This window comes from Leptonychotes weddellii, chromosome 11, assembly GCF_054177405.1.
Source record: "Leptonychotes weddellii isolate Sample4059 chromosome 11, ASM5417740v2, whole genome shotgun sequence".
NCBI classification, from domain to species: domain Eukaryota; kingdom Metazoa; phylum Chordata; class Mammalia; order Carnivora; family Phocidae; genus Leptonychotes; species Leptonychotes weddellii.
Genome location: NC_138379.1, coordinates 643,244 through 663,374, shown reverse-complemented (window position 1 = coordinate 663,374; position 20,131 = coordinate 643,244). Strand labels below are relative to the sequence as shown.

Here is a 20,131-nt window from a genome sequence, read left to right as displayed (position 1 = left end):
CCCCCAGCCCTGGGCCCCCGACCCACCACTCCTCGCAGTCCCTGCTAATGTGCTGGCCGGGCGAGTGCAGGTGCCCGTGGAGCTTGCAGTGGCACTGGCTCACGGGGACGCAGCCGCGGGCTGCAATGTCGTCGTACACGGTGCCTGACGGTGCGGGACACGGCGTTACAGCCAGCCGGCCTTGGAAAGCCCAGAATCCTCCCAGCGGGGCTCCCTCTGGCGGGGCCACAGCCCCGGGCTGGCGTGCGGAAAGTGGGGCGAGCCCCGAGGTGGGGTCGCCGGCCAGGCCTTCCCCGCCCCCCGCAGGTACCTCTGCTTCGGTGCCCACCCCCCCATGCCGTGGGAGCCTGGCCTCCAGACCACCGTCCTGGGGGCCTCCAGGCTCCGTGAGCGGGGCAGCAGGACGTGTGCGCACAGGGTGATGACCAGGAAGGAGTCCCCCCCACCCAGACCCCCCGAAGCCACCACTGCGTGTGTTTAGGGGGAGGCGGTCTTTGGCATTCGCCAGGGGAGGGGGCACTGCACCTCGCTTCCGGCCCTGTCGCTGCCCCCACCACCTGCACAGCTGCCCCTGGTCCCAGGGCGCACCGGCCTGGGGGCCGCAGAGGGGCAGCGCCCCCACCCCCTGCCCCGCAGCCTCCACAGCACACACCTTCCGGGCAGAAACAGCCGTCCATGCGGTGCTCCTCACACAGGCTGCTGACCTCCAGGTGTGAGCAGGTGTCCATGCAGGGCGAGCTGCTCTCCAGGTAAACCATGTTCCCGGGGCAGCTCTTGGCTAGGAGGGCAGAGGCAGGCCACTGAGCGGGCGGGGGAGTGGGGCGCCGGCCCGGCCGACTGCTGCCTCACACGCCTCCACCCGGGCCGCCCCACCGCCGGGTGGGCACAGACGCGGCTCCTCCCCGGCCAGGGCGCGGGCTGCCCTGCCCCCCAGACGGCGCCCCCAGCCTCGGGGCCCCAAGGGTGCCCGCCGCCCCACCATCCTGGCGGCTCTGCGGCGCTTACGGCAGAGCTCGGCGGTCCTCCAGTTCCGGGGCTGCCCGCCCGCGTGGGAGCACTGGCGGGAGAACTCAGCGAGAGTGCTGCAGATGCAGGAGGAGCCCGCCGGGCACCCGCAGCGGTCCCGCACACACGCCTGCACGTAGGGCTCCAGCGGCACCAGGCCCCGGCAGTCCTCGAAGGCTGCAGCCGTCAGCAGCTCCTCGCACTCAGTGCGCTGCAGACACGCGGGAGCGGGAGCGAGGTGAGGGCTGCCCACGCCCGCCCCTTCTCCGCGTTGTCCCTAGAACGCCCGTGCCCGGGAACGGCTCCTCCCCCGGGCAGGGCTCTCCGGCCACAACTCACGTGCTTAGAGCAGGACTCCAGGGCCGGCGACTCCTCGGGGTCATCGCACACCACCTCAGGCTTGTGGATCTTCTGCATGTTCCCAAACTCGAGGGCACTGAAGAGCACGCCTGGGGGCACAGCCCGTCAGCGGGGGGGCGCCCAGAGCCAGCACAGCCTGCCCACCCGCCCCCCCACCCCCGGGGAGGCTCTCACCCTCAGACAGGAACTCGGAGTAAGTGTGCAGGCCGTTGTAGTCCCCGCAGAGCCCACACGTGTGGTTCCGGAACTTACTGTCCAGTTCCAGCTGTTGGGGGAAAAGGAGGCAGGTGAGGGGCTGGGGGCCGGCTGGACCCCAGGCCGCGGCAGCCAGATGAGCCTCCCGTGGCCATGCCAGCCTCCCCAGCAGCTCCTCCAAGTGGCATCCACCGGAGGGCTGGATTCAGGCCAGGGTGTCCTGGCACCAGGGGTCACTGAGGACCAGGAGGGGCTTGGGACAGGGGGAGGGCCAGCCAGCTCCCCAGGCCCCGAGGGTCCCCTCCCTGGGAGGGCTGCTCGGCCCCATCTGCTCCTCCAGAGCGCAGCCCCATGGCCAAACCCCTCAGGACGAGGTTCAGACCACTGGCCCCCGCACTCCCCGAGGATCCCAGAGGCCTGGTGGAGGCACCCCGGCCCCAGGCCCATGGTGGAGGCTGCACGCACCATGAGTGAGTCCTCCCGGTTCCACATGAGGGTGAGTCCAGCGCGGGAGTAGACCTTGGTGTAGGCGTCGCTCTTCTCGATGAGCAGCCCAGAGCTGTAGTGCGGGGTGCTGACCCTGGGGCAGGGGCGCCGGGCCAGAGTCACACGCCAGCCCACACGGCCACCCACCGCAGCAGGCCCGCCGCCATCCCCTGCCCGGGGCGGGGCTGGGGGGGCCTGAGGCTGCACGTCGGGTGGGTGGGGTGGCCTCAGCTCCCAGCCAGCCGTGTGGGGACCACAGAGGGCATGGTGGGCCGTGGCGGGACAGTCCCTGTCCAGCCCCTGCCTGCCTGTCTCCCTGGCCCCGCCCCTCCTCAGGGCCCGGTCCTCAGAGCCGGGCTTTGCCCACCGCCTGACCCAGGCTGGCCCAGGTGCTAGCTCACCCCAAGTCTGTACCCACCCCGCCGCCGAGAATGGGGGAGACAAAGGACAGACCCTGCTGGAGCCTGGGCAGGAATGCAGCTTAGAGCCCCATTGTTCCAGAGACAATGGGGGACAATTGCCTGGGAGCGGGAGGGGCTCCCACGGGCTCCCCCTTCTGTAACTAGAGCCTGGGTAACAGGGGGCCCTCCTCACTCGGAGGGCGGAGGGCAGAGGGCAGATGCTGCCTGGGGCCCCCAGGGGAGGGGCGGGGAGCCCTCACGCCCTCCACCGCCCAGCCGCACTCACACGGCCCCGTTGACCACAGCCAGATGGCGGGTGAGGTAGATGGTGTCGTCCTTGATGTTCAGCAGGATGTGCTCGAGCTGGGGGTGCCCCCCGGCGCTGCCCGAGCCCCGCTTCAGGTGCACTGCAAACTCCTTGTAGGAGTCCCTGCAGTCGGACGCGAAGTTGTAGTCACACAGGCCCGGGAAGCGGAAGACGTCCCCGTCGAAGGTCTTGTAGTGGAAGTCGCCCCAAGTGCTGCAGACGCTGTGGCCGTGGTTCTGGGTCCTGCCCTCTGGGGGAGCAGGGGCGGGCAGGGGTGAGCAGCCTACGCCGCCCCCCGGAGGCCTGTCCCAAGGCCCCACCCTGCAGCCGCCCTCCGAGCACCCTCCGTGAGGCCGTCCTGTCGGAGTGGCCCCTGCTGGACCTTGGTCACCCCACCTGGGGGTCTCAGCCCCCCGAAAGGACATCTCCAGCCGCCACACTTTCACACCCCAGCCTGGCACGGGATGCGGCCATCAGCTGGGTGGGCAGCGGGGGCAGAGGGGCTTTCTGGACCCCCGGGCACCCTCTCCACCCGGCCCAGTGCCCCCTGCCCTGTCACTGACAGAATCCGTGCCCCCCCCCGCTGCTCCCACAGCCCCTCATCCAGCAGGACCGCATCCCCGCACCCTCAGATGGTGCCCACGTCGTGTCCAAACATTTGAGGCCAGCTCCCCTCCAGTGGCTTTGTCACCCAACCCACATGGGATGGAGATGTCCCCAGCCTAGGTGACCAGTCTTTTCTGGAACGACCCCTTCATCATGTGCCAAACACTCTGCAGAAGGGCCATCTTGGCCTTGGCCCTCCGAGGGTCCCTGACACCCAGCCCCTCTTGGCTGCCCCTACCTCCACCCGTGGACAAAGGCCCAGCACAGGGGTTTCCAGCAGGTACCACCTCCCGAGCCAGGAGATCACCTTCAAAGGGACGGCGTGAACCCAAGACCACCTGCCCTCCTTCCTTCCCTCCACCCAAAGTCAGCAGGGCTTGGGGGCAGGATGCCCAACCCAAGTGGTACACCCCCAAGGGCTGGGCAGAGGAGGGTCACCTACTCCCAGGTAGAACCTCTGCTCTGGGCCACCCCGGTCTTCCTGCTGCCTCTCACCTCTCTGGAGCTCTGCACACCCAGCAGAGCTCAGGGCCAGGCAGACGGCCACCAGGCGGGCTAGCGGCAGCCCCATGGTGGCTCAGAAGGGCGGCAGAGAGAGCAACTGGGGCAGGGGTCCAGGCCTTATATGGCCCAGGAGGGCCGGCAGAGTGGGGGAGAGCAGGGGAGGGGCGAGGGGTGGGTGGGGCGTTTGCCAGGTTATCAAGAAAACAGCTGTGGGGGCTCCCGAGGTGCCACCCGGGAAATATTGATTCAAGTTATCTGCGGTTTATCTTTTTATTGAGCCCTCGGTAAAGCTAGCCCTCCTCAGGATGCCTCAGCACCAGTGACCCCAGTTCCAACACACACCCTCCCAGCTGTGAGCAGGACCGGGCCCAGCGGGGAGGTCCTGCACCACCACACCCTGGCAGGCACGTGCCCCTCCCGGCCCCAGCCCACCCTGCCCAGCATCCCCGCAGAGCCAGGCCTGAACGAGGCACTTCCCCAAGGGGGGCTCCCAGACAGGACCACCACCCCGTGTTTGCTCCTCTCTCCCACTCTGATCCCCCAGCCTCCCCTACCAGGGGCTCGAGGCCCCCAAGCCAGGGAACATGTGGGCTCCTGGGAGGTCCAGGGGCTGCCCCATCTCGGTGTGGACTCTGCTCCCAGGCCCGTTTCAGCTGGCAGCTCCACGTCCGGCCCCCAGCTCCAGCACACCCCCTAATCCCCTCGTGTTCCCAGGCTGAGCCAGTCTCTGGAATTACCTGTAATTGGAACTTGGGAGCCCAGCCCACAGGCACCTAACTGAAACACATCCTCGGGCACAGGAGGCCTGGCTGGAGGCTGGGAGTGGATGTCCCCGAGCCGACTGTGGCCCAGAGGCAGCCCCAGGCTGGCGGCCTCCCCTGCGGGTCCAGAGCTTCGTCCTCTGGGAAGTACAGGGAGAACCGAGTGGGCTCGGACTCGACAAATTATAATCTAGTGTCCCCGAGCTTCAGGGCAAGTGGGGAGAGACTCATGTCAACAATCACTGAGACTCTGGATGAGGTGGATGCCCTCGGATGGGGGCATGGGACACGCTGTTTGCCTGACCCAGTCTCCCCTCAGAGGTATGACCAGGAGCAAGTGCCTAGCAGGAGTCGGCACCTGGGCCTACCACCTTCCAGGGGGCCCCTCCCTGCAGACAGGACCTCCATGCCACCATGATAGCATCTAGGGACAAGAAGCATGCATGCACCACCTGACGATTCCTTGGGGCCAGTCCCCCAGGGTCTGACAGGGTAACCGGGAGCCGAGGTCAGGGAGCCTGCCGCTCCCAGGGGGCCTGGGATGAAGCCCCTTCTCGCGTCCCACTGCCCAGCCCCAGGCCCGGGAACTGTCCTCTCTGCAGGAGCCCAGGGACCCAGGCACAAGTGTGTGGCCTGAGCCAGGAGCAACAGGGATTAGAAACCAGAGCCAGACAGGCCCGTGGGCCCATTGTCCACTTCTCTGTGGGGCCAAACAGGCTGGCAGCGAGCCCTGGGGAAACCCAAGGACGGGGCCCCCTCACACCCCCCAGAGGCAATGATTTTCCATGACAGGTTTCCTCTGCCCTAGTGGGATTCAAAGAAATCCTGGCCCCACACTGGACACCCAGCCTAGCCCCTCCTGCCCTGAGCATGATAGGCAGGCGTCCTCCCCTGGGATGGAGAAGTGGGGTCCTCCCCTGGGATTGAGAGGTGGGGTCCTCCCTGGGATTGAGAAGTGGGGTCCTCCCCGGGACTGAGAAGGTGGGGTCCTCTCTGGGACTGAGAAGGTGTGGTCCTCACCTGTGATTGACAAGTGGGGTCCTCCCCTAGAATTGAGAAGTGGGGTCCTCCCCTGGGTTTGAGAAGGTGGGGTCCTTCCCTGGGATAGAGAAGTGGGGTCCTCCCCTGGGATTGGGAAATTGGGGTCTTCCCCCGGGACTGAGAAGGTGGGGTCCTCCCATGGGATTGGGAAATTGGGGTCTTCCCCTGGGATTGAGAAGATGGATTCCTCCCTTCAGACTGAGAAGGTGAGGTCCTCCCCCAAGACTGAGAAGGTGGGGTCTTCCCTCGGGATTGAGAAGGTGGGGTCCTCCCCGGGACTGAGAAGGTGGGATCCTCCCCTGGGGTTGAGAAGGTGGGGTCCTCCCCAGGACTGAGAAGGTGGGGTCCTCCCTTGGGACTGAGAAGGTGGGGTCCTCCCTTGGGACTGAGAAGGTGGGGTCCTCCCCTGGGATTGAGAAGGTGGGGTCCTCCCCGGGATGGAGAAGTGGGGTCCTCCCTTGGGACTGAGAAGGTGGGTCCTCCCCGGGATGGAGAAGTGGGGTATTCCCCTGGGACTGAGAAGGTGGGAGTCCACTACTGGGGTCTGAGAAAGGCAACCCTATGTCTCCTATGGGTGGGGCAGCAGTGTTGACCTGAGGCCCAGAGGTCTGACCCTAACACTCCTGGCCCAGTTGCAGCATCTCAGGTGGGGCTCCGAGGAGCAGTGACATCAGGCCGCCAGGCATGGCGTGGAGGCCCAGAGCGTGCGGTGGGAAGGAGCCTGCAGAAGGTGCTGGTGAACGCTCCATCAGGCTGGGGTGACCCACATCGCCCCACCGCCCCCAGCAAAGTCTGGGTTGGCTTCCCATGCTCGGCGCCACCCTCGGATCCCTGGTCAGCGCCCACAGCCAGCTGGGCTGTCTCACTGTGGTCGTGGGGCCCCTACAGGTGAGTCAGGGCACAGGTTCTGCTACATACAGGACAGAAATGCCCAAACAGGGCCACAGACGCCTGGTACACTGAGACACATACCCCATCACCTTTACCACGTGGACAGATGTGGATGTGTCCCTGGAAGTGTCCCCTCTGCAGCTGGAGCACGTTCTCCCCCTGGGACCCACAGGGAACCCCCCCATCCCCAGTCCTCAGTGGAGGACACAGCCTTGCCCAACTGCAGCCAGGAGGTTGTTGAGGAGACGCTGACTGCCCAGCCCCGACAGGTGGACCCCCCAGCACAGGGCCCGGGACACCCAGAGCCTCCCTGCCAGGCCCCACACCCAGCAGTGTCTACCCTGACAAGACACTGCTCCCAAGGCTTGCACGAATTTACCACAGGGAGGAGGCCACAAAGACGTCATGAAACAGCCTAAAGTGAGTGTCGCACTGCTTTCTGTCCACAAACCTGACTCATCAGGAAGTGGAGGGGTTGTGGGGGAGGGTTGTAGGGGAGGGAACGGGGGTGAGGGCCATTGGGTTTGTAGGGGAGGGGAGGAAGAAGAAAGGAATGTGTGGAGAGAAAAGAGGAAGCCTCACACCTCTTGGGGGGACCTGAAGATAACAGTTGTGTCCCCAGCCCGCCAGCCCCCCGTTTTGAGTCACCTAGTGTGAAGGTTAATTTTATGTTCAACAGGGCTAGGCCGTGGTACCAATAAAACACCAGTCTAGATGTTGCTGTGAAGGTACGTTTTAGATGTGAATAAATCACCCTTCATGTGGGTGGGCCTCATCCAATCAGTTGAAGGCTTTAAGAGGGAAAGAAGGAGGTCCCCTGGGAGAGAAGAATTCTGTTTCCAGATGGCCTTTGGTCTAGAGCTGCAATATCAGCTCTTCCCTGGTGTCCAGCCTGCAGGCCCACCCTGAGGCTTCAGACTTGCAGCCCCCACAATTCCTTAAAATAAATCTCTGTCTCTCTCTCTCTTGTATATGTATATATACCCTTCTCAGACCCTACGCCCAACCCCAGTTCCACGGCTCTGGCCAAGCCTCATCAGGCAGATGGAGGGTGTGCCAGAGAAATCTTGGGTTCCCATCCCATGGACACCCAGGGAGACTCCAGCCCCAGCCAGCCACAGGGACAGAGTCCCTGGCAAGTGAGTATCTTAGGACTCAAGAGCAGACAAACAAAGCACCAGCCATGCCCACCTCCTCCCCATGTCTTCCCCAAGACATCAGAAAGGGGAACCCAGACATCGCAGCATGCCCACTTCCTGCACCTTCAAAGATTCTGAAAGATCTGGGGTGTGCAAGCCCAGGTCCCACATCATCTGCCACTGGACTGCAAGGGTTTACTAGTAGGATGTTAACTTACCCACCCCACAGCTGGGTGTAAAGGGTGGGTGGGTAAGCACACAGAGGTATTTATTCTGGATAAGAATGGGGAGAGGCCAAGTCAGCAGTTTGGGCTTCTTGGCCTGGGTTCCACTGGGCAGGTGTCCACTGGGCTGGCCTTCCTATGAGGAAAGGGCCACTGTGCTTCAGAAGACCAGCCACCTTTGGGCAGTCACCCCCACCTTGAGATCTGGCCCAAGTGTCATGCCCTTGCCCTGACCATTGTCCTCACCACCTTGGCCACAATGTGTACCACTGCTGGCCTTTTTTCTATAAGTGCCTTGAGGACAGCAGCCTATGTGGGCTCCTCCATGGGCCAGCTTCAGAGTAGATGTGCTCAGTAAATTTATTTCTGGGTCGCTGGGTGGTGGTGGAGGGAGGGAGGGAGGGAGGGAAGAAGGAAGGGAGGAAGGGAGGGATGGGGAAGGATAGGGGGATGGGTGGATGATGAGTGGATGGATGGATGGGTGGATGGATGAATGCATGGATGGAAGGGTGGATGGGTGGATGGATGGGTGGATGGGTGGATGGATGGATGGATGGGTGGATGAATGCATGGATGGATGGGTGGATGGGTGGATGGATGGGTGGATGGGTGGATGGATGGATGGATGGATGGATGGATGGATGGATGGATGGATGGGCAGGTGAATAAATAAATGGATGGGTGGGTGGATGGATAGATAGCGGCTGGGTGGATGGGTGGATGAATGAATGGGTAGATGGATGGATGGGTCGATGGGTGGATGAATGAATGGGTGGATGGATGGATGGGTGGCTGGGTGGATGGCTGGCTGGCTGGCTGTATGGATGGATAGATGGGTGGATGGGTGGATGGATGGATGTGTGGGTGGATGGATGGATGTGTGGGTGGATGGATGGACGGATAGTGGATGGGTGGATGGGTGGGTGGGTGGATGGGTGAACGGGTGGGTGGATGGATTATGAGTGGATGGGTGGGTGGGTGAGTGGATGGGTGGATGGGTGGATAGTGGATGGATGAATGGGTGGGTGGGTGGATGGGTGAACGGGTGGGTAGATGGATAGTGGGTGGATGGGTGCATGGGTAGGTTAATAGGTGGATGGATGAGTGGGTGGGCAAATAGGTCTGTGGCTGGATGAGTGGATAAAGAAATGAAATCTTTTGGGGTGATGGGGTATGCTATGCCTTCTGTAATAACTCCTCAGAGCTCACACCTCATGAGGGCTTATCATCTATAGGCAGTGGCCAAGTGCTGAATTGCCCCACCTCATTAAAGCCCTTCATAGCTCTGGGAAGCAGGTGCTCACATTACTCCATTCTAGAGATGAGGAAACCAAGGATCAGGCAGGGTGAAGGAGCACCCTGAGCTCACTAACCAGAGATCGGCAGATCCATACAGTGGACCCCATGTGTCCTCTCTGCCCTGAGCCCACGCTGTCCACTGACTGACAGTGCTGTGGCCATTTTTCACAGAGGGTTGACTGTTGCTCTTTGGAGAAACCCAGTATGAGCAACAGGAAATCAGATATTGCCAGGTGGTGTCGAGTCCCAGGGGAGGGCTCTGTGTGGGGCCCCCAAGGACAGAGCCCTATGCCCTCCCCCAGCTCCCAGGGAAGTCACTTCATGTATTTGTAATACAGTTGGATTGTCCGTCACATTTCTGCATGCCATCCTGGGATCCCCAACTTCCTCACTCACTTTTTCCTTTTGCATATAAGCCTCACTCATATAAAGTTCTGTGAGTTGTATCAAATGCACAGTGCTGCATGAATCCCACTGCCCCAAATCGCCCTGCTCCACCTATTCTGCCCTCCCCCAAAACCCCTGCAAACACTGACTTTTTTTTTACTATCATTACAGTTTTGCCTTGAATATATTTTTATGATTAATTTTAAATCTTTAATTGCTAAAATAATTCTGGAATGTTATGTTCCTCTTATAAATTATGGCTATGATTTTATGTTACAAGATGGAAAACACTCATGACTTCTGCTCTGGAAAATTCTGCACAAAATTCATCTAATAGCTGCAATTAAACGGCTTTACTGAGGGGTAGCTCATACACAACACACTGAACATGCTTAAGTGTCCAGATCATCAGTTTGACATAAATACACACCTGAGACCATCGTCACAGTCAGGATGGTGACCTTACGTACAGCCATATCCCGTGAAAGACTCCTCATGCCCCTTCCCTGCTCAAGAGGTACCTCCGATCTCTTTTCTGACCCTACAGATTAGTTTGCATTTCCTGGGAAAGCAAATCCATCAAACATTTAAGGAAGACAAAAGAGCCTGCTAGGATTTGGGCTGAGATTGCATCGTATCTACAAATGAGTTTGGGAAGAATTGATCTTAGTGATACTGTGTCTTCCAACCCACAGACATGGTCTATCTCTCCACTGGTTATGTGTTTAATTTTTCCAAGCAACGTGTGGTGTTCAGTTGCATGGGCCTTTCACATCTGTTTTCAGATTTTTCTCTCAGTATTTCATGTTTTTCACGCTTTTTAAAATGGTGTTTTATTTCAATTTCTGATTGTTGCCAGTTTATAAAAATATAATTGATTTTTATACATTGATCTTACGGTACCTACAACCTCGATAGACTCACCCATTACTTACAGCAGCTTTTTTGTAGATTCTAGATTTTCTACATAGAAGACCATGTCACCTGTGAATAAGTTTTACTTCTCCCTTGCCAGTCTAGATGTTTTTTATTTCTCTCTCTTCCTGACTGCACTGGCTTGGCTTCCGAGGTGAGGTCTGAGCCTGTATCCTGGCCATGTTCCCGCTTTCAGTGAAAAGCATGCAGTCATTAAGTACGATGTCAGCTGTGGGCTTTTTATAAATGCCCTTTATCAGGAAAGTCTTTTCTATTTTTAATTTGCTGAGAGTTTTTATAGGAATGGGTGTTGAATTTTGCTAAATGTTTTTTTTTTCTGCATCTATTGAGAGGATTATATGGTTTTTCTTCTTTAGTCTGATAATACGGTGAATTACATTGATTCTGAATGCTCAACAACCTCGCATTTCTGCAATAAAACCCAATTAGTCATGATTGTCATATGTTGTTAGGTTTGATTTACCAAAATTTTGTTTAGAATTTTTGCATCTGTGTTCATGAGGGATGTTGGTCTATAGTTTTTCTTCTCTTGTGGTGTCTTTGTGTAGTTTTGCCATCAGGGTAATTAATATGACCTCAGAGTAAAGGATGGGAAATATTTCTTCCTTTCCAATTTTTCTGTAAGAGTGTGTGCGCATTGGTGTTATTTCTTCCTTAAATGTTTGATGGATTTCACTAGTGAAGACATTTGGGCCTAGAGCTTTCTTTGTGGGAAGGTTTTGTTTTTGTTTTCTTTTTCTTTAATATAGAGAGCTTTCAAATTACTTCTGCTTGAGCAAGCTTTGATAAATTATGTCTTTCAAGAAATCTGTCCATTTCTGGGCGCCTGGGGGGCTCAGCGACTGCCTTCGGCTTGGGTCATGATCCCGGAGTGCCAGGATTGAGTCCCACATCAGGCTCCCTGCTCGGCAGGGAGTCTGCTTCTTCCTCTGACCCTACCCTCTCTTGTGCTCTCTCATTCTCTCTCTCTCTCTCAAATAAATAAATAAAATCTTTTTTAAAAATCTGTCCATTTCATTTCAGTTGCTACATTTATTGGCAGAAATTTGTTCACAATATTCCCTTTATTATAATTCTAACATCTGTGGGATCTGTTGTGATGTTGCCTCTCATTCCTGGTGTTCATATTTAGTGCCTTCTCTGTTTCCTATCAATTTATCAATTTTATTGATCTTCTCAAAGAACCAGCTTTCCAATTCATTGATTTTCCTCTGGTGCTTCATTTTGTTTTCTTTTTTTTTTTTTTTAAGATTTTATTTATTTATTTGACAGAGAGAGAGATAGCGAGAGCAGGAACACAAGCAGGGGGAGTGGGAGAGGGAGAAGCAGGCTTCCCCGCGGAGCAGGGAGCCCGATGTGGGACTCGATCCCAGGACTCTGGGATCATGACCTGAGCCGAAGGCAGACGCTTAACGACTGAGCCACCCAGGCGCCCCTTCATTTTGTTTTCTGCTTCATCTTATCTGTGATATTCCTTTCTGACTCTGGGTTTAATTAGCTCTTCTTTTTCTTTTCTAATTTCTCAAGGTGGAAGATGAGGTCATTGATGCGAGACCCTTCTTTCTTCTCTGTTGTAACTGTTTAGTGCTATGCATCCCCCAAATCCTGCTTTTGTGGCACCCCACAAGTTGTGAAGCCCCTCCTTCCTGAGGCTCTGTCTCTGGGGACCCACTTGCCCCCTCACCTGCTCTGTAGTCTCCCTCTAGCCCTTGGACCGTGGACTGAGCTAAAAATCCATCCTGTATCAATTACTGTCCCAAGAGAAAAAGGAAACCACACTAGGTGTTTCAAACAAAGAGAATCCAGAGAATTGGTTACTCGGGTGCTGGAGGCTGGAAGAGGAAAAGGGGACCCTGAGGCACTGATATTAGGAGCAGCAGAGAACAGCTTCCACTCCCGTGGCTGGGGCGTGGGCAGCCGAAAGGGGCACTGGGGGGTTTGACACAGCTGGTAGTGGGAGTGCCCAAGAGAGCTGAGATGAGTAGGAGCCATCCTCTGTGACTAGAGGGGCTCTGAAGAAGCTGGCAAGGGGAAGGAAATCCATTTCCCCCTCCCCACCTTTCAACGGTGACTTCCAGGAAGCCAGCTGGCCAGGGAGCCTGGAAATACAGTTTGCAAAGTCCCAGCCACATGTATCAGTCAGCTATTGCTGTGTAACAGAACACCCCAACCCCAGTGGCTTAAAACAATATGCATTGGGTAAATAATTGATAGATGGACAGATAGGTAGAGATACATAGATAATAGAAATAGATAAATGGGTGGACATGTGTATGTAGCTAATATACATACATGTATTTTTCTAGTGTGGCCCTACTGAGAGGACCTACACCCCAGGAGCAGTTGACCACACCCAGTGTCCAGGTCTTGGTTTTTATTATTATTATTTTTTAAGTAGGCTCCGCACCCAATGTGGGGCTTGAACTCATGACCTGAGATCAAGAGTTGCATGCTCCTCCAACTGAGCCAGCCAGGCACCCCCAGGTCTTGGTTTTTAAATACCATTCTCCAATAAAAGGAACCAGGGCTCCTTGGAGAAGTAGTTGAGCTTCTGGACAAGGAAATTATGAGATAATAATAACACCTGGAGTGTTTTGTGGTGGCAGAAAATAAGGAAGTGTTCAAAAAATGATGGAGGCGTGTCAGAAGGGCACAAGAGGCCACCTGAGGCCACACCCAAAGGCCAGACGGAGCTGGAACAATTTAAGCAAAGAACTTAGTAGCTGTAAAATGAGATTATAACCCAGAGAATAAAACAAATATCACTGAGTCCATTGTAATATAAATGATTGGACAAGTAAATACATGAGAAGGAACAGCTCATTTTTATAGAGGAATCCCAGTTCATTAATGTAGAAGGAGAGAGGGAAGGAGAAGTCAGCAGCACGAACTGTGGGATGAATTGCCATGTCTACTGACGGATACTGCAATCAGCGGGCCCACGTTCGAAGAGAAACAAGTTATGTGTGTAGACTCAAAGTAACTTCTTGCAGATATTCATCAGTTAAAAAAGTAGAAAAATGGTAAATTAGTTAAGAAGTAGAAAAATGGTAAGAAATAGGGGCGCCTGGGCGGCTCAGTCAGTTAAGCGGCTGCCTTCAGCTCAGGTCATGATCTCGGGGTCCACGTCGGGCTCCCTGCTCAGCGGGGAGCCTGCTTCTCCCTCTCCCTCTGCCCCTCCGCCTGCTCGTGTCCTTCTGTCTCTCTCAAATAAATAAATAAAATCTTAAAAAAAAAAATGGTAAGAAGTAGAAGTGGTGGCAAGACCTGGCAGACACCCCCTCACCCAAGCAAGGGAGGTTAGCCCCTCCAGGAATCCCGCATCGCCACAGCCCGCACCCTCCGATATGATGCACTAAGAGGGGCACCTCGCTTCTGCAAAACTTCCACTTGGTCATGAGAAAGCATCCAACAGACTGAAAGTGAGGGACATTTTACAAGATACCTGACCAGGGCTGTTCAGAAGTGTCAAGGTCAGAGAAGACAAGGAAGGAACAAGGAGGTGCTGCCCAGCAGAGGAGAGGCGACCGGAAAAGGGCAGAGCAGGGAAGCAAGAGACGTCAGGGTGCAGCCCGCGGGTGGTCCACGGCAGAACCAATGTGAGGCATGGGTCTGAGGGTGGTACCGTTAGGGGAAGCTGGTGGAGGGCACATGCTTCGTCTCTGTGCTATTTTGGGGACTATTCTACAAGCCAAAAATTACTCCAAGATAAGGTTTGTGAAAACAAGCCTTTATTATTGCTGAGGGTCCCAGTCATCTGGCCTCAGTCCTGGTCTCACTGGATTCCATATATTTCCTCCCACTTCAGGGCCACAGTCTGACCCTCAGAAGTGAGGACCTGCTGCCCCAGCTGAGATGGCAGCTCCACGTCTCGCCTGGTGGCTCCCAGGCAGGAGAGACCACAGGGCCACTCCCAACCCGTGATTCGAACAGTCAGTCCCATGTCCATGGGTGGGAGCGGCCCTCCCTTCGGAACCAAGACCTCCAAGCTGGAACGAAGAGCCACATCCTAAGAGCAGGCGGCCAGGCGTAACAGTGGGCATGACCCCTGGACCCCGTGGACGTGGCTGCCCCGCACACAGCCCCCCGCTGGGAGGGTGCCCATCCCCCCCAGCCAGTCCCCCAGCAGACACCATAGCTGAATCTTCATGGGCTGTCCTGCCTTGGTATCAGACCAGCGCTTACAGGCACTGTGTGGCTTGAAGCCCAGCCACCCTCACTGCTCCAAGATGAAAGCATCAGCAGGAAGCTGTGGGGGGTGGGGGCCCCTGGCAGTGAAGGAGATGCTGCTGGGTCTACGGATGATGTGCTGACGGCAGCTCCGTGGGCAGGAAAAGCAAGTCCACGCCCAGGAAAACTGTGGGGTCCAGCTGCTGGCCCCCTGTGACCTGGCCATCTCTCTGCCAACTGCCGTGACATCCTGGGCGGGCACTCACACGGGACACCAAGGGCTCTGTCCCCTTGCAGAGGCCCGTCCAGCCCCTCCTCCCCAGACCTCTTGGCCCCAGCCTCACGACCCTGTGTTCTAGGCCTGGGGACATTCAGCCAAATCCTCTTCAGCCACTCCGGGAATCAGTGCAGATCCAGACCTCTGGCCACGTTGCAGTCCCGCCAACTAGCCAAGCAAGGCCCATGCCAGAGCTCTGTCCTCGGGGACCAGCACCCCCAGAGTCAGCAGCCCCGACACACCCCCGCTGGTGCACTGGGCAGCCGCTCTGGGTGGGCCTCCAGGGGCTTCCCGCAGACTCACCCAGCAGAGCCTCGCCTCCGGCCCAGGGCTGCCCCAGCATCCCACACCCTGGGTGACGTTCTGACCCGTGGGGGAGGGTAACCAGAGGGCAAATCCTCCCCTCCCCCCAAACCAATGGACCATGAAGAAATGGTGCAGCGGTGGGGACAGCCCCCAGGGTGAGCGGCCCCCCCCACGCCCCCCGCCGACCTGCTCAGTACCACGTCTGCACTGCGCCCCCCACCCCCACCGTTTGAGCCCTGAAAGACAGCGAGCCTTCAGGTCTGTGTCTCAGACTCTGCTCTCTGGCAGCAAGCTTCCTGGGGACACTTCTGACAGAGCCAACACCCCGGGGTCAGCCCGCGCCCCCGCTCAGCCCCTGCGAACCAGGCCCCAGACCTCTGCCAACAGGCCACGGGTGTGGACAGAGCCGGTCTCCCCGGGCCTCCAGGAGCTGCTCCCTCGCTTCTCCTCCTGGGCCTGACCGAGCTCCACGGGGCCCTGCAGCCTGCCCGCAGCGTGGTGGGCCGCGGACCCCACTCGCAGGGCAGGAGGGCTCTGTCCCATGCCAGGCCGCCCCACGGGGCCCGGGAGCGAGGCAGGACCTGCTCTCCAAAAGCAGAGCAGTGGTCTGCAGAAATGCCTGCCCCCCACCCCCCCAAACACCCAGGGCCCTAAGCTGTGACCCTCCGACAGAGCTGGGAGAAGCTGGCCAGAACGTCCTTGCCGGCCACGGAAACTTCCACCAAGTCGGAGAAACCTGAACCGGGACAGGTGTCTCAAATGGAGGCAAGTTCACACAGGGGATTGTTACTCAGTGTCGGAAGGCCGCGAGTACCGAGAGGGACCCCAGGTATTAGTAAAGGCAGGCTGTGAGCCCCGAGAACAGAAAGGGAGAGTGGGGTCACCAGGATCCAGGCGCTCAGACACGCAGGGCGCTTGGCCGCCGGAGCCGGTGTGTGCGGGGCTGGAAGGGGCAGGAGGCCCCCTGCCCCCGCCGACGACCCTCACACCCCCCCCAACGATCCCCCCATCCTCCCCCACACCCCTCCCTCCACGCCGGCCCTTTGCCCCACTGATGCTCTCCCACGCGCCCCCCACGTCCTCCAACGCATCCCCCCCAGCCCCTCCCCCACTGCCCCGGCCGATGCCCACCCCCCGCCCCGGGAAGCAGCTGGCAGCAGGTCTCGGAGGGCCCCATGGAGCGAGCGCAGAGCGGGGGCTGGGGGCTGAGCGGCAGGAAGAAGGCAGTCGCCCAGACACAGCTGTTTGGGGAAGGGGGGTCGTAGCCCCAGGTCTGTCCACCTTCCCCACACTCAGCACAGAGTCTGATCCCAGAGTCTCGGCCGCAGACCTGGGAATGCGGCTTCCCGGATCAACTCAGGAGGTACATGCTGAGGCTGCAGGTGAAGAGCAGTCGTGTCTCCTGCCACAGGTGTAGGAGAACCCGGATCAGGAGCATCCTCTGCACAGGGCACCTGTCCTCAGGACCTGGAGCGAGGCTGAGCTGCCATGGGGCCTCCACTCCGAGGGAATGGGGACGTGAGCAGGACCGTCCTCTGTCCTCCGCAGACTCCCGGGGGCACCAACCACTAGTTACAGCCCGTAACAGGCAGTGTCCCCTTCCTGCCACCTTGGCTCTCAGCCACGGTACGGACTGTCACCTTCTAGCGTGTTCGTTCCAGCAGATACTGCTGAAGACATCGGAGTCCAGAAGCTTCTCACCACCTCGCCAGCCTGGTGCCGAACAGAACTGGAGGGTGCTGACGATCTGTGAGGGAGACGTGGGCTACTCACGCTTGTCCTAACGCCCTGCCGTCGTTCATGATGCCCCTCAAAGACATGTCCACCTGGAAACCTCGAGTGTGACTTTATTTGGAACAAGGGTCTGAAGGGCTGTGAGAGCAGACTATCCCGGATTTAGGGCGGGCCTAATGATGTGTCCTTACAAGAGACAGGAAGAGACACACAGAGACACAAGGAAGAAGGCCACGGGACCACGGCAGCAGAGGCTGGAGCCATGTGGCCACAAGCCCAGGACCACCAGAAGCTGGAGAGGCAGGATGGGTTCTCCCCGAACCCGAACTGTGAGAGTCACTTTCTGTTGTTCCCAGCTCCGTGGTCCATGGAAACCTGCTTCCACGCGCCACTCTCTGTCTATTCAAAAAATAAAGGAAACAATTTTAAATTTTAAAATAATGTTCAGTAAGAATCTTTGATAACATGAGCAATGCTTATATGATAAAAATAAAAAGAAGACAACGCGTCAATTGTTGGGCTGACCTTTAGGGACGAGCGCTTCTCTGAGCAGGAGAGTGAAAGGGACCGTGATGAACGTCCCTGATAGAAACAAGCCCCTGGGCTGACTCCCCGCTGACGCCTGGGGCCTGGGCTCAAGGCCCGCAGTGTGTGAGCGCAGGGGTGCGCTGCTCCCAGACGCCGCGAGCCTCTCCAGCTGACACCTGCGCTGGGCACTCGGGCCGTGGGATGGCGGAGAAGGGAGCATCCAGGGGGTCAGGCCGGATTTAGGGGCGTGAATTCACGCCCACTGAGCAGAGATTCTGCATCCCACGGTGTACGCAGGGTGGCGGGTTGGCTGAAACGCAGGCCAGGGAGACAGAAATGCCAGAGCCGCCCTGCCTTCTGCTGAGGGGGATCCAGGGGCGTAGGGAGACTAATGCCAGCGTGATCTTCCAGGGAAGGCTCTCACCCGCCCCAAGGGGCCCCGGACATGCCCATCTCACCGCGACCGAGGGGGGTCCCAGGCAGACTCTCAGGGCTCCACAGTCACTCTTCTCTGCAGGCACCTCTCGGGGAAACTGCAGCCTCTGACCTGGGAGCCCAAACCCTGTGAGAGAAATTGGATCCCGGGGGGCGGGGGCCCAGCAGCGGCGCGTGGCCACCAAACGCAAGGCGGACGTGGTCCCCGGATGGACGGCAGAGTCCAGGCAGTAGGCAGCCCAGTCCAGCTCGCAGAGACCCGCAGGGACGGCTGGTGGATTGCGGCATTCCTAGCAGGGAATCAAGGGGATGCCCTGGGATCCACAGTCCATCTGTATGAGCAGACACATCCTGGGTCAAGCAAGCAAACATGCCCCCTGAACCCCGACAACAGAGACAAGGCCTCCCGACCCTGGTCAACTCCGAGGCTCGAGCCAGTTCATGGACCCAGACCCTCGCTTGGAGGGAGGACCCCGGGGCCCTGGGGTCACCATCTCCCCACCTTCCCCAAAGACCCGCAGCATTCAGCAGGGTGACTGCGCCTGAGCTTTCCAGCCTTCCGGTGAGGGCCGTGATGGCTCCCGCTAGTGGGGGGCTGAGCATTGTGGGGGCCTCAGGTCACAGACACAGGCGTGCCCTGTAGCCTGGCGGGTTTCTGTGTTCACCGTCAGGACGCCTCCCGCCGTCCCCCCCACGGGGCCTGGCTGAGTGCAGGCCAGTGAGGCTGAGCCGTCAAACATTTCATGGCCATTAGAAAGTATGTTCTCAGCAAATGTTTCATGTTGAACTACGTCAGGAGGGCCTATGCGCCCCGGTGTCAGTGCGGGAGGACTCACAAGTCTGTTCCAGCCTCACCACACCCCAGCGAGGGCAGCATGACGGCCAGCCCGTCGTGGAGGAGCATCTCCGTGTCCAGGAGGACAGGTCCCCCCGGGCAGGGAGACCCTCGCCTGCCTCCCCCAGTCCGTGCAGCCCAGACAGTGTGCACCTCTGGTGCTGAGGAGCCCCAGGGGTCTTCAGCAAGGACACCCCCGCGGGTGGGGTGCCCGTGGGTGGCCGGTGGTCACCCCCGTCCTCCCAGCCCCTGGCCCTGCCCCTCACGTCACTTCTCGGCTCACTGCAAGGGCGAAAGCGGGTGGGCACTGCTCTCCCCGAGCCCAGGGGCCTCTGAGGGCAGACGCCGGGGAGCCCTGTGCCTCGGGACTCCGGTGCTCCCGAAGGCACATCTGTGGGATCAGGACGGGACCGCCAGGTTGCTGACAATGGGACCTCAGTGGGGGGGTCCTTCACATTTCTGCGGTGGTCACGTCCCTCTGGCACACACGAATGCTTTATATTCAGAGAAGTTAATGTTGCTTAATAAAGAGAATCAGGTACAAGTCGTCCCTGAGAACGTCCCGAAGGGAAACCCTGTGCAGCACCACCTGGGGGCCCTCTGTCCACGTGTCCCCGCTCCCCTGATGGCGGCCTAGGATGGCGGTGGGCACCCCTCCAAACTCCTGCCACGGGGTCAGGGACTTCCAAGCGCCTCGCCAGGCAGCAGAGGGCAGGGCTGACGCAAGCACTACTCACAAAGCAAACATGAAAAGGGGCAGGCCAGCTCCGGCTTCACCCGAAGCCATAAACTCCTGCTTCCGGCCACCTTGGGCATCACCTTAATACAATTAAACAGCACAATAACAAAAGAAGACCATAAAGTCGCAAATGTCAGCCCCAGGACCCACATCCGGTGTCCAGCCCACTGGGTTGGGGCCTGGGCCCCGGGTTCCGGCCACACAGGGAGACCTGGGCCCACATCCCAGCCAGATGTTCAGGCCTCAGTTCTGACCCTCAAGACACATGGACACCCTGGGCCTTCCAGGGGCAGGAGGCCGTGGGGTACCCCAATCCTGGGTCAGTGCCCCCAGGCGTGTGGCTCAGCCCCTTCTGCCTCTGACCAGACAGAAGCCAGGGGTGGGGGCTCCCCAGGGAAGAGAAGGGCAGCAAGCATGTGTGCAGGAGCCGAGAAACCCAGGGTGGCCTGAAACCCACCTCTGGCTCCGCGGCGTCCAGGCCAAGCCCCACGGCCTCTAAGAATGGACCTCAAGCCAGAAGACCAGTGCCTCACACCCCCCAGGCTGCGCATTACCAAAACAGAAC

The 20,131-nt window shown here is 58.6% G+C and overlaps 1 protein-coding gene across 1 annotated transcript in view; it reads right to left on the bottom strand.

Annotated features, from left to right (window-relative positions):
* The window catches only part of MUC2 (mucin 2, oligomeric mucus/gel-forming), a 14,113-nt gene extending 10,173 nt beyond the window's left edge, over nucleotides 1–3,940 (bottom strand). Inside the window, exons 1-8 of the mRNA XM_081798444.1 lie at nucleotides 3,856–3,940; nucleotides 2,734–3,004; nucleotides 2,026–2,140; nucleotides 1,540–1,630; nucleotides 1,345–1,454; nucleotides 1,006–1,216; nucleotides 653–778; nucleotides 27–144 (exon numbers count right to left, since the gene is read on the bottom strand). Coding sequence (XP_081654570.1) covers nucleotides 27–144; nucleotides 653–778; nucleotides 1,006–1,216; nucleotides 1,345–1,454; nucleotides 1,540–1,630; nucleotides 2,026–2,140; nucleotides 2,734–3,004; nucleotides 3,856–3,931 — 1,118 coding nt within the window. The 5' untranslated portion in view covers nucleotides 3,932–3,940. The remainder of the gene's footprint in view (nucleotides 1–26; nucleotides 145–652; nucleotides 779–1,005; nucleotides 1,217–1,344; nucleotides 1,455–1,539; nucleotides 1,631–2,025; nucleotides 2,141–2,733; nucleotides 3,005–3,855) is intronic.
* Nucleotides 3,941–20,131: the final 16,191 nt, after the last annotated feature.